General features: G+C 42.4%; 1 protein-coding gene across 2 annotated transcripts in view; it reads right to left on the minus strand.

Moving 5' to 3' along the window:
- LOC140493595 (uncharacterized) overlaps nt 1-14,230 on the minus strand; it is a 334,841-nt gene that overhangs the window by 68,346 nt on the left and 252,265 nt on the right. For both annotated transcript variants that reach the window (XM_072592212.1, XM_072592213.1), the window contains exons 5-6: nt 8,061-8,307; nt 3,140-3,280 (exon numbers count right to left, since the gene is read on the minus strand). In XM_072592212.1, the coding sequence (XP_072448313.1) occupies nt 3,140-3,280; nt 8,061-8,307 (388 nt within the window). The remainder of the gene's footprint in view (nt 1-3,139; nt 3,281-8,060; nt 8,308-14,230) is intronic.

Genomic DNA, 14,230 nt, shown 5'->3' on the forward strand with positions numbered 1-14,230 from the left:
AAACATGGATAGAAGAGCTGAATTCCAGAGGTGAGGTGAGAAGAGAGTGACATCAAGGCCAAATTTGACCAAGTATAGGATCTTTAACAAAACTGGAATCAATGAGTAAAGGGGGCAAACTCTCCACGGGTTCAAGTCAGACCTGGCACATAGGAAGATGCTTGTGATTTCTGGAGGTTAGTCATCTCATATCCACAACGTCTCTGCAGGAATTCCGGAGTGTCATGTCCTAGGCCAGACCATCTTTAGCTGCTTCATCAATGATCTTCCCTCCATCATAAGATCAAGAGTGGGGATGTTTGCTGATGATTGCACAATGTTCAGCACTATTCATGACTCTTCAGATATGGAAGAAGTCTGTATTCAAATTCAACAGGATCGGGACAATTTCCAGGCATGTGCTGACAAATGCCAGACAATGACCATCTCCAATAAGAAGCAATCAAATCACTGCTCCTTGCCATTCAACAATGTTACCATTACTGAATTACCCCACTATCAACATCCTAGGTGCTACCATTGACTACAATACGGCAGTGAGTAACTCACCTTCTGATTCCCAAAGCCTGTTCATTACCTACAAGACACAAAAGTCTGGAATGTGATGGAATACTCCCCACTTGCCTGGATGCATTCAACCCCAACAACACTCACAAAGTTCAACACCATCCAGATCAAAGCAGCCAGCCTGATTGGCTTTACATCTACAAACATCCATTCCTTCCACCATTGACGCTCAATAGTAACAGTACTGTCCACAAGATACACTGCAAAAATTCACCAAAGACCCTCAGACAACACCTACTAAACGCAGGATCACTTCCACAGGGAAGGACAAGGCCAGCATGTACATGGGAATACCACCACCTGAAAGTTCCCCTCCAAGTTCTCACCATCCTGATTTTCTACTATTCCTTCGCTGTCGCTGAGTCAACATCCTGAAATTCCCTCCCCACAGGCATCGGGTTTACCTACAGCACATGGACTATAACAGTGCAAGAAGCTAGCTCACCATCACATTCTCAAGGGCAACTGAAGATGGGAAACAAAAGCTGACTAGTCAGTGATGCCCAGTTCCATGAATGGGGAAAACAAAGGTACAATACGCTACTTGATTCATAAATTTGTACACTCTAGCATGTTTTAATTTCTAGAGTTTAAACTTCCTTCTACCTTTCAGTGAACTTCAAATGTCATACTAGCAGGTTGGTGGCTCCACACTGAGTCACGTATCCAAGAAGCTAGCGTTGTGTTAAAAAACATGGCAAATCAAACCCAATTTCACTGACTGTTTCAAAACTATGAGCATGTGAGTGTTTTCTTTTTGTTATCACATGTTGCTGTAGGGCTGTGGGAAAAGAGAATGTCAAAAACGCATTCTAATCTGTCGTTGGGGGCAAAGAACACAATCAGATACAAGAGTATCCTGCAACAATTGGTCATTCTAACTCCTACAGGACCCTTACTCTTGCCATGTGATGACCCTGTTTTTCCCTGCCCCTATTTTCTCCCCAAGACAACAACTCTCCGCGAATATAAACTTCTCTGCCATTTTCCTTTGTGGGTTAATTATGAGTAACCACTCTGCCGTGTGATGAAAGAAAAAGGAAGAATTAATGCATTTTACAATCATTATTGTTGACATATTATGTTGATTGTGCCAGAATTATCTCATCCTGTGGTGTTAAACATCAGCCAGTGCTGGTTATTGTCAAACTTAATTGCTTTCCCAGATGGTCAGGAAGGGCTGATGCAAATCAAGAGTATAAAAAAACATTCTGATTGCATTGGACAGCCTTTAAAAGGGGGGTTGGCTGACCACTGATGCTGACATTTTGATTATCTCACATGTTTACAAGCAGAACAAGTTGATCAGAAAAGTGGACTCCATAAACAGAGACAGTCTGCTTTAATTGATCTTCAAAAGTTAAAGTCTCCTTTGTCTTGTAATTTTCCACTTTCCTACCCCACCCACCCCCCAACCCACCTCCGTGAGAATTTTCCCATACATTTGTCTACCTGTCATTTAGGGACTGCATTGATTTACATGTATGTGTGGATGCAGCTCCAGCACTTTATCCAGGGGATATGCTTAATCTTTGGGCCTAGATTGGGAGAATTAGAAGGCTTTGCGGTCATGCTTACATTCAATTCGGAGATTAGGATACATAGCTCATCGTGCTGTGGACTTCAAATTATTTAACAGCATCTGAGCTGTATCTTTCAGAAATGAATTCTTGAATATAAATTCTGTTTCCAAGCTCCTCTCAGTGGTTTTCAATCTGTCACAAAAGTTTACTGCAGCTATTAAAAAGTGAAGATGCTCAGCCTTTATCTGAATGTGTGCACAGAAGAAAAGCTATAGGCATGATGCACATTCACAGCCAAATATCATGCATACGCAGTGCAACTTAACAGGAAAGAATTAATAGCAAAACCAAAACGAGAGAGAAATTCAAACGACAATCAGGTCTGCAGATGCAATGAGCACACGACACTATAGTTTCACCATACAGAAAAATGATAATTTACACTGAACATTTTACTAAAGTAAAAGTAATACAACAGATATAGGTTATTGCTGATCTTGTTCTACTAATTTTGCTAATTTCTTTTTTACTCTCTTCAATGCTCACCCCAATTCTCCAAGAGACACTGACTAACACTGGAGCACAGCTCCATAGGTCAGGGAACTCTCTGGTGACTTGTCCAGATGGACAGTTCCTTGTCTTATCAAATCACCCCGGCAAAAATATAATAAAGTCATCTCACTCATCGAGCTCGGCTCCACACGGGCAAGCGCAACTTTTATGCTGCAAATATCATTGCACAGCAACAGAATATGTATTCTTTCCTAGAGAGATACTTACAGTGTGAATTATTTCCATGTGCTTATAAGGTTAGTGTTCATACAATATAAATGTGAGCCAAGAATGATGCAGGTTACAGTCTCCGAACTGTGCTTTTTACCCAAATACTGTTTTAATGCCACGTCACAGTGATATAATCTCTCCTGCATAGACACCTGAAAGCATTGCATTGCAAAGCAAGCGCTATATACCTCTGACATTGCCCACACAGTGCCAAAGTGAAACAAAATGCACAATATATAATTTCAATGCCCATCAGAAATCCTTACCTTAAATGTTGGGCTCTTGGGACTAAGGGGAATGAATGGATCCTCCATTTCACTACCTGAAATACTAAGGACTTTCTGACGTTTCTCTGCTGCCTCCATCCTTCGCTTTTCTCTCTCTTCTCTCATTCTTCTTTTCTCTTCCTGCAGGCGGACAATAATTATTTATATTGATTATCCCACACAACATGACTTGCAATTCCACAGCTGCAATACAATTTTCATTAATGAGAAAACAAACTGACCATTTTTAAAATCTATTTGTTAGATCTAAACTATATTCTATATATTGCGTAACATCACATTTTCCTTATCACACTGTTGCAACGTCTTGAAGTATCTTTTGTAATATTTCACAACTAGTATTAATCATAGTCAAATGTACTCGAAACGTGGCAGACTTATTGTGAAGACGGTCTAATTGTTAGACCTGCAACATTCCACTACATCAGACTGGATCATCGTTCCCACATAATTCATTATCAAACTACAACTGCCAGCTAGACCTCCCATTTTCTCAAATGCTTCAGAAGACAATGTAAAGTTGGGTGCTTTCTATATTCTTTCATTTTTTTCTGCCCTTATTTTCCATGTTTTGGTTTATTTCTCTGTGCTTTAAGATGGTGTTGGAAAGTGCCAATGCTATACTACAGAGGAACCTCGATTATCCAAATATCGGATTATCTGAAGGAGATTGAGATCTCAATAGAAACATTACATCAAACAGCTGTTTCAGCCCTGATTGCGTCTTTTGTTTACAATGATTAAAAACTCTCTTGGCTCACTGAAATGCTGCCAAGAACAATTCTGAACATTGATGGGAGCCCAAACACCGTCTCCAAATGACTGACCTCCTGTCCTCCCTCCCTCTTCCCACACTTTCCCTACATAGTTCTACATAGGGGTGAACCCTAAACCCCCCTTCCCCAGATATTCTCTCTAACATTGTCCTGTACAGGGCAAAGGTGGAACTTGTCAAAACGTGTGTGTGTGCTTGTACGGTTGGTGTCCACTCCAGCTGCTCTGGAGGGGGAGGGGGGCTGACGGGGACAGGGGCAGTGCTGGCCTGGCCGGGGTTGGGGGTGGGCAGTGTTGGATGGAGTAGGGGCAGGCGGGGGGTTGGGGCTGGGCGCTCGTGCGCAGTGTGCTGCAGTCTCCTGAACGGGGAGCAGACTTAACAGAAAACTCTGAGCCCCAGCAGAGAGGCATTGAATCGATTGACCGAATAATCAATTATCCGAACGAAATAATGTCTGCCCATCTCGCTCGGATAATCGAGTTTCTTCTGTATATTAAAATTTTTCACTTTTTTTTGCAACAAGACTGAGTTTTTTGATGAAGTGACAAAGAAGACTAACGAGGACAGAGCAGTGGACGTCAGCCAAACATTCAACAAGGTTCCACATGGTAGACTGTTTAGATCACGTGGAATCTAAGGAGAGCCAGATATTTATGTACAAAATTGGCCTGAAGGTAAGTGAAAGAGGGTGGTGGTAGACGGTTGTTTTTCAGAATGGAGGCTTGTGACCAGCAGTGTGTTGCAAGGATTGGTGCTAGGTCCACTGCATTTTGTCATTTATATAAACGATTTGTATGTGAATATAGGAGGCATAGTTAGTAAGTTTGCAGATGACACCAAACCTGGTGGTGCACTGGACAGTACAAGTGGCTATCACAGGTTACAAGAGGAACTTATTCAGACAGGCCAGGGAATGACAGATGGAGTTTAATTTAGATAAACGAGAGGTGTGCATTTTTGGTAAGGCAAATCAGTGAAGGATTTATACACTAATTGGTAGTGTCCTGCTGAACAAAGAGACCTTGGGGTGCAGATTCATAGTCCCTTGAAAGTGGACTAAAAAGTGAACAAGGTCGTGTTTGGTACACTTGCCTTTACTGGTCAGTGCATTGAGTATAGGACTTAGGATGTCATGTTCAGGGTGTACAGGATATTGGTTAGGCCACTTTTGGAAAACTGTGTTTAATTCTGTTCTCCCTGCTATAGGAAGGATGTTGTGAAACTTGAAAGATTTACAAGGACGCTGCCAGAGTTGGAGGGTTTGAGCTATAGGGAGCGGCTGAATAGACTGGGACTGCTTCCTATGGAGCATCAGAGGCTGAGAGGTGACCTTTATAGAGGTTTATAAAATCATGAAGGTCATGGATAAGGTGAATAGCCAAGGTCTTTTTTTCCCAGGGAAGGGAGTCAAAAACTAGTGGGCATAGTTTTAAGGTGAGAGGGAAAGGATTCAAAAAGGGACCTAAGGGGCAACTTTTTCACATGGCAGTGCTGCATGTGTGGAATGAATTGCTAGAGGAAGTGGTGGAGGCGAAATTACAACATTTAAAAGGCATCTGGATGGGTATATGAATAGGAAGGATTTAGAGGGATATAGCCAAATGCTGGCAAATGGGATTAGATTAATTTAAGATATCTGGTCGGCATGGACGAGATGGACCAAAAGTGTCTGTTTCTGTGCTGTATGTCTCTGTGACAATAAATAAATAAAATACTCATTGAAACAAACAATTAAAGCAATTGAACAATAAATTGATTTTGACCGTGCCTTTAACTCAGCAAAATCTTCCAGGATGCTTGACTGTATAAAGTGACACCGGGCCAAATTAGAAGATATGTAGCATGAAGACACCAAATGCATACTCAAAGAGATTGTTTAGCCGGGTCTTAAAAGGAGTGGGAGGATCCAGGAGCGGCAGGGGGATAAGAGTTCCCCACTACCTGATGTCATGGTTGGTTGGCTAGTCCACTCTGCAGCATTAATTGTGGGTTGGAACGTGTGGTGATGGTAAGGGACTTACAGCTCTAAGCCAGCTTTAAGTGTAGGACAGTTGGGCAATTTTAAAACCCTGATTCTGACGATTGAACTAATTGAAAATTTCTACTCCCTCACCTTGCTCTCTTCCTTAAAATAATTCAAACAATTGTACAGTTAAACTTGACCCCGGAGTTTTGCATATTATCTGCCATTACTGTACAACCAAGCTATAGTTCTTTTCTTGTCTAATAATTCACAGTGCCCAAATGATTTAAAAGATGGTTGCTAAAGACCAAAGTATCCTCTAAAGCCTTGGATAAATGCCTTATGAGATATTAAGGAATAGCAAGCAGCAACACACTAATTGAAGAAGGTGCATACAATTAACATGCTCAGGTAAAGGCTGAAGAGGTGTATTTTTCTACGATCCAGAAAATCATAGACTACTGCACACTACTTAACTTCAAGGTCATAGAATCCCTATAGTGTGGAAACAGGCATTTGGCCCAACAAGGCCGTATCAACCCTCCCACCCAGACCCATTCCCCTACATTTCCCCTGATTAATGCACTTAGCCTACACCTCTGAACACTATGGGCAATCTAACATGGTGAATCCACCTAACCTGCACATCCTTGGACTATGGGAGGAAACCGGAGCACCTAGCGGAAATCCACGCAGACATGGGGAGAATATACAAACTCCACACAGTCACCTGAGGTTGGAATCAAACCTGGGTCCCTGGTGCTGTGAGGCAGCTGTGCTAACTACTGAGCCAAAGTGCTGCCCCACGCAACATGTTTTTGCGCAGAAAGAAGAGCAGGAGGTTAGTGGGCCAAAAAACAACAGAGGAAGTGTAGTTTCAGCCAGTAGGACAGATGTGAGAGATTACTAAATAATGATGAACTTCAATAAATTACAGTTTGGACCAAGACACGAGTTTCAAATGTTGCAACAGTCATTTCCTTTTGTGGAATGGCCAGTTTCCTGGGTATAAAGGTCAGGAAGAAAGGTTGTAATTATTAGTTCCATTTTGTTGTGTCTCTTGCATTTCATATTACACTGGCTTTGAGACATTCCCTGGCATTTATTCTGTATTTAGAGTTGACACAAACTAACCTTGGTTTTTTAAAAGAAGCAGGATGGAGGTGTTCTGTGCTCATATCACATTTTCCAGATTGAGTTCAATGGAGCACTTCTTTGTAGAAGGTTCCAAAACATTTATATCCATCCAAGACCAACACCCCCACAAACCTGCTTCTCTCTGCCTGTGGGCTCCCAAATAAATTCTACTGCTGTCATGCCATTAATTTGTTCAAACAGCATGTCTGCTGTTATATCGGAGGAAGATGTGTCTCCAAAAACTGCTGGCCAATCAGATGTTAGGCAGTTCTCTCGTCCCAGCAGCGGCACTAGGAGCAGTGGCCTCTGGTGGGATTGTAGATGATCTACAGCACCCAGGAGTTATGGTCGTGACGCTCAAAGGTCAGTGGAGAATTTTTGCAATGATCAGGAATGGAGAACCAAGTTTAGGAAGACAAGACAAATGGGTGTGTGTGTGTGGGGGGGGGGTGGATGTACCGTAGGCGGAGGGAGCACCTTAAGAGTGTTGAATGCTTGAATAGGAGTGACTCCCAGTCTACACTGCCAAACAGAAAGGAAGCATCTGTGTGATATAGAAGACGATTTTCATTAGTCCATATGCCATCAATTAGAAGGTTAGACATTAAATTGCTTGCATTTGCATGAACATGAGCAACCCTTGGTATTATTTGAAGACAAAAATACAATTTTACTGGGCAACGGTTACTTTCTTGTGCCCCATTTAAATCTAGAAACTCTGTCAGAAGCTAAGGATTGCAGGTAAGAACTCAGCGAAGCTTGGCCATGCCTGTGCATTTGCAATGGAGGCAACTCAATGAAGAAGAAGAATAGGAAGCAAGGGTTGTTCTTCCCTTCCCCAAAAGCACAAAAATCAAAAGGAGCACAGAAGTCGTACCTGAACATGAACAACATAAACTTGTGGATTGAGCATTTTGATTTTGTTGCTGTTTGTGGTTCAGAGGTAACATCACCAACTATGAATCATTGGTGATGCCTCTAATCTTCAATGTTAAAGACTCTAGTTTATGTTCAAAGATGCCTACCTCCTCTCTGGCTTGCTCCTCCAGCTCCTGTTGTTGGCGCCGCTGCTCCTCTTCTTCCCGCAGCTTACGCCGGTCCTCCCTTCTCTTCTTCAGTTCTTCCAGCTCCAGCTCAGCATCATGGCCCCGCTGTCGCAGGCGCTCATACTCCAGGTTCTCCTTCTCGTCAAGACTCCGACGGATCTGTTCCAACTTCTGTTCGGCTTCCAGGCGGGTTAGCTCTCCTTCTTCATCCGCTTCAGGAAACTCGCTGGAATTCGCATGTGGAAGGAAAGAAAAAGCGACAATATTCATAAACTTGGAAATCAAGAGGAACATGTCACAAATAATTCCTTAAAAAGAAAAATACTCCATTCTTGCACATTTGCTCAGAACCCCATTGCACAATGGCCCAGCGCAGAGATCAAAAAGATCCAGTTTTGATCCTCAGTCTATGTTTAGTTATTTAAAGCAGTAGGACATTGAGTTCCTGCTCTACACTTCAATATTCAGCGAGTATAAAATCACGCTTCACTTTGATTAATTATACTTTTCATTTGAGAGCATTGCTGGCAAGGCAAGCATTTATTACCCATCTGTAATTGCTCTTGATGTGGTAGTGGTAAGCCACTCTAAATGTGGAAGCATGATGGAAGTTCATAGTTCATTTGTTTGCCTGAACTCACATCCAGACCAGATTGGGTCAGGGTGACCGATTTCCTTCCCATGATTAAACAGAATTGAAATTCCCCAACTTCTTGATCCATTCCAGATCATGAGTCTTGGTCTCTGAATTACACAACTGTGGCCTTTGAGATTCCCAGAATATTCAATGAAAACAAAATTCAGAGATTGCTGAGAATGTGGAAAATAAAAGCAAAAGGAGTAATTGATGCAAATGGCATTAGCATGTTCAAGGGGATGCTGGATAAACGTATGAGAGTGAAAATAATAGGTGATGTGGATAGGGTTCAATCAAGAGATGGGAGGAAATTTCTATGGACCATAAAAACCAGTATGGGTCAACTGGTTCTCATACTGTGCACTGTAATGGAATCCACATTAAAACAGAAAATGCTGACCCGTGGAATAAGTAAGCTTTATGCTTCACTTCTCAAACTGAACAAAAACAAGCAGACAATTCAAAAATATGACAACAAATTATGTGCAGCACATGTTGGCTAGATCTTCTGACTGAATGACTGGTGAACTTTGAAACATTCAGCCTGTTTGTGAGCTAGGTTCCAGAGAAAATTCAAATGTGGATAAAGGCAAGAATGCATATACCCATAAATGCGAGGAATGGAGCTATGCTGCCATGGGTTAGATGCCCTGAGAACTTGTCAAGAATTTTCTTCCAGGATAGTCACATTGTTAATTACAGATGTAGGAGAAAAGTTGAAAGGATTAACAGCAGAAGCTGTATTGGGAAGGCCTCAAAATGTATTCAACAATCAACTTGCAAACAACTTGTCTCTGTTGCTCTGGGCAATTGTGTCAGTCAAGTAAAAAGAGAAATATTAAAGAAACCAAAAAATAAATAAGTAGCAAAGAAACTGGTAATGTGTGGGAAAGGGGGGGGTCACTTCTCTTTTTATATTTGCTCAGGGAATGACTGTGTTCAGTGAGATATCTCTTTACAGGTCAGCGTCAACTTACACCTCTATGGAGTACCTTGGAATGTTTTACTACACTAAAGGCACTATGTGGATGAAAATTATTATTGTTGTTGAAATTTATGAGTTGACCAGCCAGGCACCTGCATTTCAGCTTGAATTGGCCTCAATGTCCCGATTTGGAGTTAGGGGAAAAACCCCGAATTCCAAATAGGGCCATTGAGGCCAATTCAAGCTGGGGAATGCATCACAGCTGACCTTCATATAGTTTTCCCCAACATTTTTGTTTTGACAATTGTCTAATAATCCTTGTTCGGGTCAGAGGAAAACGGTATGAAGATCAGCTTTGACGCACTCCACAGTCAAATAACTTATAGCATCAAGGGCCACCAGCCTCCACAGAAGAGTATTCCAGAAAGAATTTATAAAGGGGAGAGAAGCTTTTGGGGATGTATTTATAATGAAATTAAGTACAATGGGAGACTTTTTTACTCAAAAACTACACAAACACAATTTTGGGAGAGACACAGTGTGGGAATGGGACACGAGTGTCACTCACAAAGCAAGCAAAGGGCAATCAATGTACAACTATGTCTTTCTCAGGTTATGTGGTTAGGCTGGCTTGTGGTATTGAAATGGTGTCCCACAGTTTCAACAGTGTATCCTGTGTACACAGTGATGTGGGTGAACAAGGCACAGGAAGGAAAAGATAGGGTTTATTTTCTATGCACATGACCTAAGAGTTCAAAGCAAGCCTTCACACGAATCATGAGTATGTCCACTGCACCTCTGATGGCAGTTCAGCAGCCACACTCAAAAGAATGTATTTCATAGCCCTGAACTCGATGTTCTACCATTTCCAGATACACTACTCAGTTACTGAAGTAAAAGCTCCACTCCCTCAGTAAAGCAGCAGCCCAAGATCTGGACAGCATGCAGGCTTTATAGGTGCTGACAAGAGGAGGGTAGAGTCTAGCTGTAAGAACTCAAGCTCCACACTGTGCAGGATAACAGACCTTTTTGATCAGTCTCTGTCTCAGTCACTGAATTCAGTATCCTCTGTAGAGCTCCTGCACAATGTATTATCTACAGGAAGCACAGCAGCAACTGTCCAAAACATCCTTCAGCACCACTTCCTGTCTTCATGATCTCTCCCACCAAGAAGGATGAGGAGGAAGATCATGTCGATATCTTAATCTACAAGTTTCCCTCCAAGTCACACGCTGGCCTGGCTCGGACACACACCAACGTTCCATTCATCGTCAAGGTCAAAATCCTCGAGCTCTCTACCAAACACCATTAAGAGGCCATTAGAACGTGGACTGCAATGATTCAAACAGGATATTCACCACCAGCTTCTCAGAACTGACAACACAGTTGACATTACCAGCGCCTCCTTAATATTGAGAAATTAAAAAGTGACGTGAGACTAACATTGGGATGAGATAGATAGATGTACGATCACGAAGGGAATTCAAGGGTTATGTGGAGTTTAGAGTTATTATAATATCATTGAAAGGCAAAGCAGATTCAATAGGCTGAATGACCTACTTCTGCTCCTACAGTTTATAATCTTGATTTCGAACTAAACCACAATTCAGAATTTTACTGGCAGTATTATTAGGCACAGCCTGTTTATTCCACATTCTAAATGTGTGGATGGTCACACTTCACTGGACGTGCTGTCAATCAAAATTGACTGCTTCCAGGTAATCACAGTGGATTTTCTTTTCTGTCCTAAGACATGCTGGGATCATGCTGCACAGGCACTGACAATTATCTAATAATGTCTCATTGGGTCAAGTGCTAACGTGTGAGATAAAGAGGGTGTTAACATGAATTGCTGAACTCAATGCTACCATCATATCTTGTTCATACATGTGTACTTTCCTGAAAGGATTACTGGATCACGATCAGCAGCACGAGTTCCTGGTGATTCTAGTTCCTTCTAGTTCAGGGATAGTAAAAACAATTCTAACATGAACACGATCTTTCAGCTCAGATCAGCACAGACTGCATTGCACAGGACCTACCCAGAAGTGAGCAGACTATCTGTCTGTTAAGTAATTGAGATGGCCATTACTAAGATTGCACACAGTTCAACACACAGGTGATGTCAGGAATGTCATGTTTCTTGACTTTAATTTTCTTCCAAAAGTGATGAGTTAAGATCATTTAAAATAATAGCAGAAGTAGATCATTTAGCCCCTTGAGCATGCATGCTGTTTCTCTCTCTCAAAAGGACCATGGCTGATCCTCTACCACAACTGCATGTCTCCACCCACTTCCCTATCTCTGGATCCCATGACAGACTAAGCATCTATTGATCCCAGTCTTGAAAGCACTAAGGATGGAGACTCCCCAGCCTTCTGGAGCAGATAATTCCAAAAGATTCATACCCCTCAAAGCAAGGAAACATCCTCATTCCTGTCCAAAACAATTCACACTTTGCTCTGAGACAATGCTCAGTGACCTAAATTCCCCAGTTTAGGGAAACAATGCCTTGGAGCTGCATCTTTGATTTTATTTTTGGCAATGTGGCAGCTATGACAAATAATTTGGAGAGATTTATGCAGAGTTATGTGCTGTGAGGTCCAGTGAGTTTTCTTCCTGTATCTTACCAAACTTGTCTCCTATGCCATCCCCATCTTACCATGCCCCACGCCCAGAACAACTCGCCAGTCTGGGCCTTCTGGAACTGACTGATCTCCGTATTGACAGCACCACTTGTAGAAGGTCCTTATTCATCAGGGCAAGCACTGTCAGCCCAAAGATGGCCTGCACAGCTCATGACATTTTAAGAAGATCACTTCTTATTCTACTAAACTGCTGAAACTGTACGCCCAGTTTACTTAGCCTCTCATCTGGGGAGCCAATCTCATGAATCTTTGCTGCACCCACATTCAGACAAATACATCCTTCTTCAGATAAAGAGATTAAAACAGCATAGAGTACTGCAGGTCTCAAATCCAGATACAAATGCAGCATGTCTTTTGTGTTCTCGTTCACAACAACCATTTACTTTCTTTTTTGCTTTCTGTGCTTGCATGTTAACCTCCAGTATTCCCTTCAGACTATAGCCAAGACATCCTGAGCATCAATAGTTACAAGTTTCATACCTGTTAAAAAATATTCTACCTTTCTATTCGAGTGACCAAAGTGAACAACCTCACACATCCCCACATTGAATTCCATCTGCCATCTTTGTGCCACACACTTATCTATTTCCTTTTGCAGCTTTTTTGCATTGTTCTTAGTACTTACATTCCTATTCTATTTCTATCATCAGCAAATCTAGACAAATTATCATTGGGCTCATCATCTAGGTCATTAAGGAAGGTTGGAAACATCCATTGGTTACATAGTTATCAGCTGAAGGCTGGAGAGCTGGTGAGAGACCCATAAGGAAGACTTGATGGGATTTTTTGACAATGGAATTAGATCCACGGCAGGGGTGAGTGGGTCAGAGATGGTGGTAGTGTGATAGAAGCCCTGCTGGCCCCTGAACTCGGCAGCACTGTGGAGAAGGCCATGGCTAGGACTGGAGGTGTACTTCCAGGCCACATTATGTGCTTTGATTGGACAGACAGGGAAGTGTCATAAGGAAGAGCAGATAGTGGCCTCAGCGGACAACCACTGCCCTATGTCCATACCCTCTATCTGGTTGCCCTTGATCAAGGTAAACTCCTGCTCTTCAGCTGACAAAATCCACGTTATTTCCGCTTCAGAGAAGGCAGCACCATTGTCAGGCTGGTTTGCTGCTGGATTAAGTTGGTAAAATGTCCCTTAATTGGTGATTCGTGAGCCTCAATTGGCAGTGGGGCAGGAAGATGGAAGGTGGACTTTCTTGCCTCAAACATAATTCAGGGAAGTGTGAAGGTGGTGGGGATCAGTTACACCACCACACTGCCTAATTAAATGATCTGTTACACCACCTCCCACCTCCGGGGGCACAAGATTCTACCTGTAGTTTGGTGATTGCCGAGGCCCCAAGACTGAACCTTGTAGCTCTCCACTAGTTACAGCCGGCCAACTTGAAAATGTCCTATTTATTCCTACTCTCTGCTTCCTGGCTGTTAAACAATTCTCTATCCATGCTAATATTATCCCAACACCATAGCATAGGACATAGAGTAGTACAGCACAGAGACAGGCCCTTTGGCCCACTGTGCCAAACACTTTGTCATTGTCAACTAATCCTATTTGCCTGCACATGGTCCATACCCCTCTAATCCCTGCCTGTTTGTGCATCTGTGTAAATAGATAAAAACAGTGACTGCAGATGCTAGGGACCAGATTCTGGAGTAGAGTGGTGCTGGAAAAGCACAGCAGTTCAGGCAGCATCCGAGGAGCAGTAAAATCGACGTTTTGGGCAAAAGCCCTTCATCAGGATTCCTGATGAAGGGCCTTTGCCTGAAATGTCAAATTTAATGCTTCTCGGATGCTGCCTGAACTGCTGTGCTTTTCCAGCACCACTCTACTCCAGCATCAGTGTAAATGCCTATTAAATGTTGTTGTTATATTTACTTCTACCACCTCCCCTGGCAGTGTATTCCAGGCATCTACTATGCTCAGTAC

Source organism: Chiloscyllium punctatum, chromosome 22 (assembly GCF_047496795.1).
Source record: "Chiloscyllium punctatum isolate Juve2018m chromosome 22, sChiPun1.3, whole genome shotgun sequence".
Lineage (NCBI taxonomy): Eukaryota > Metazoa > Chordata > Chondrichthyes > Orectolobiformes > Hemiscylliidae > Chiloscyllium > Chiloscyllium punctatum.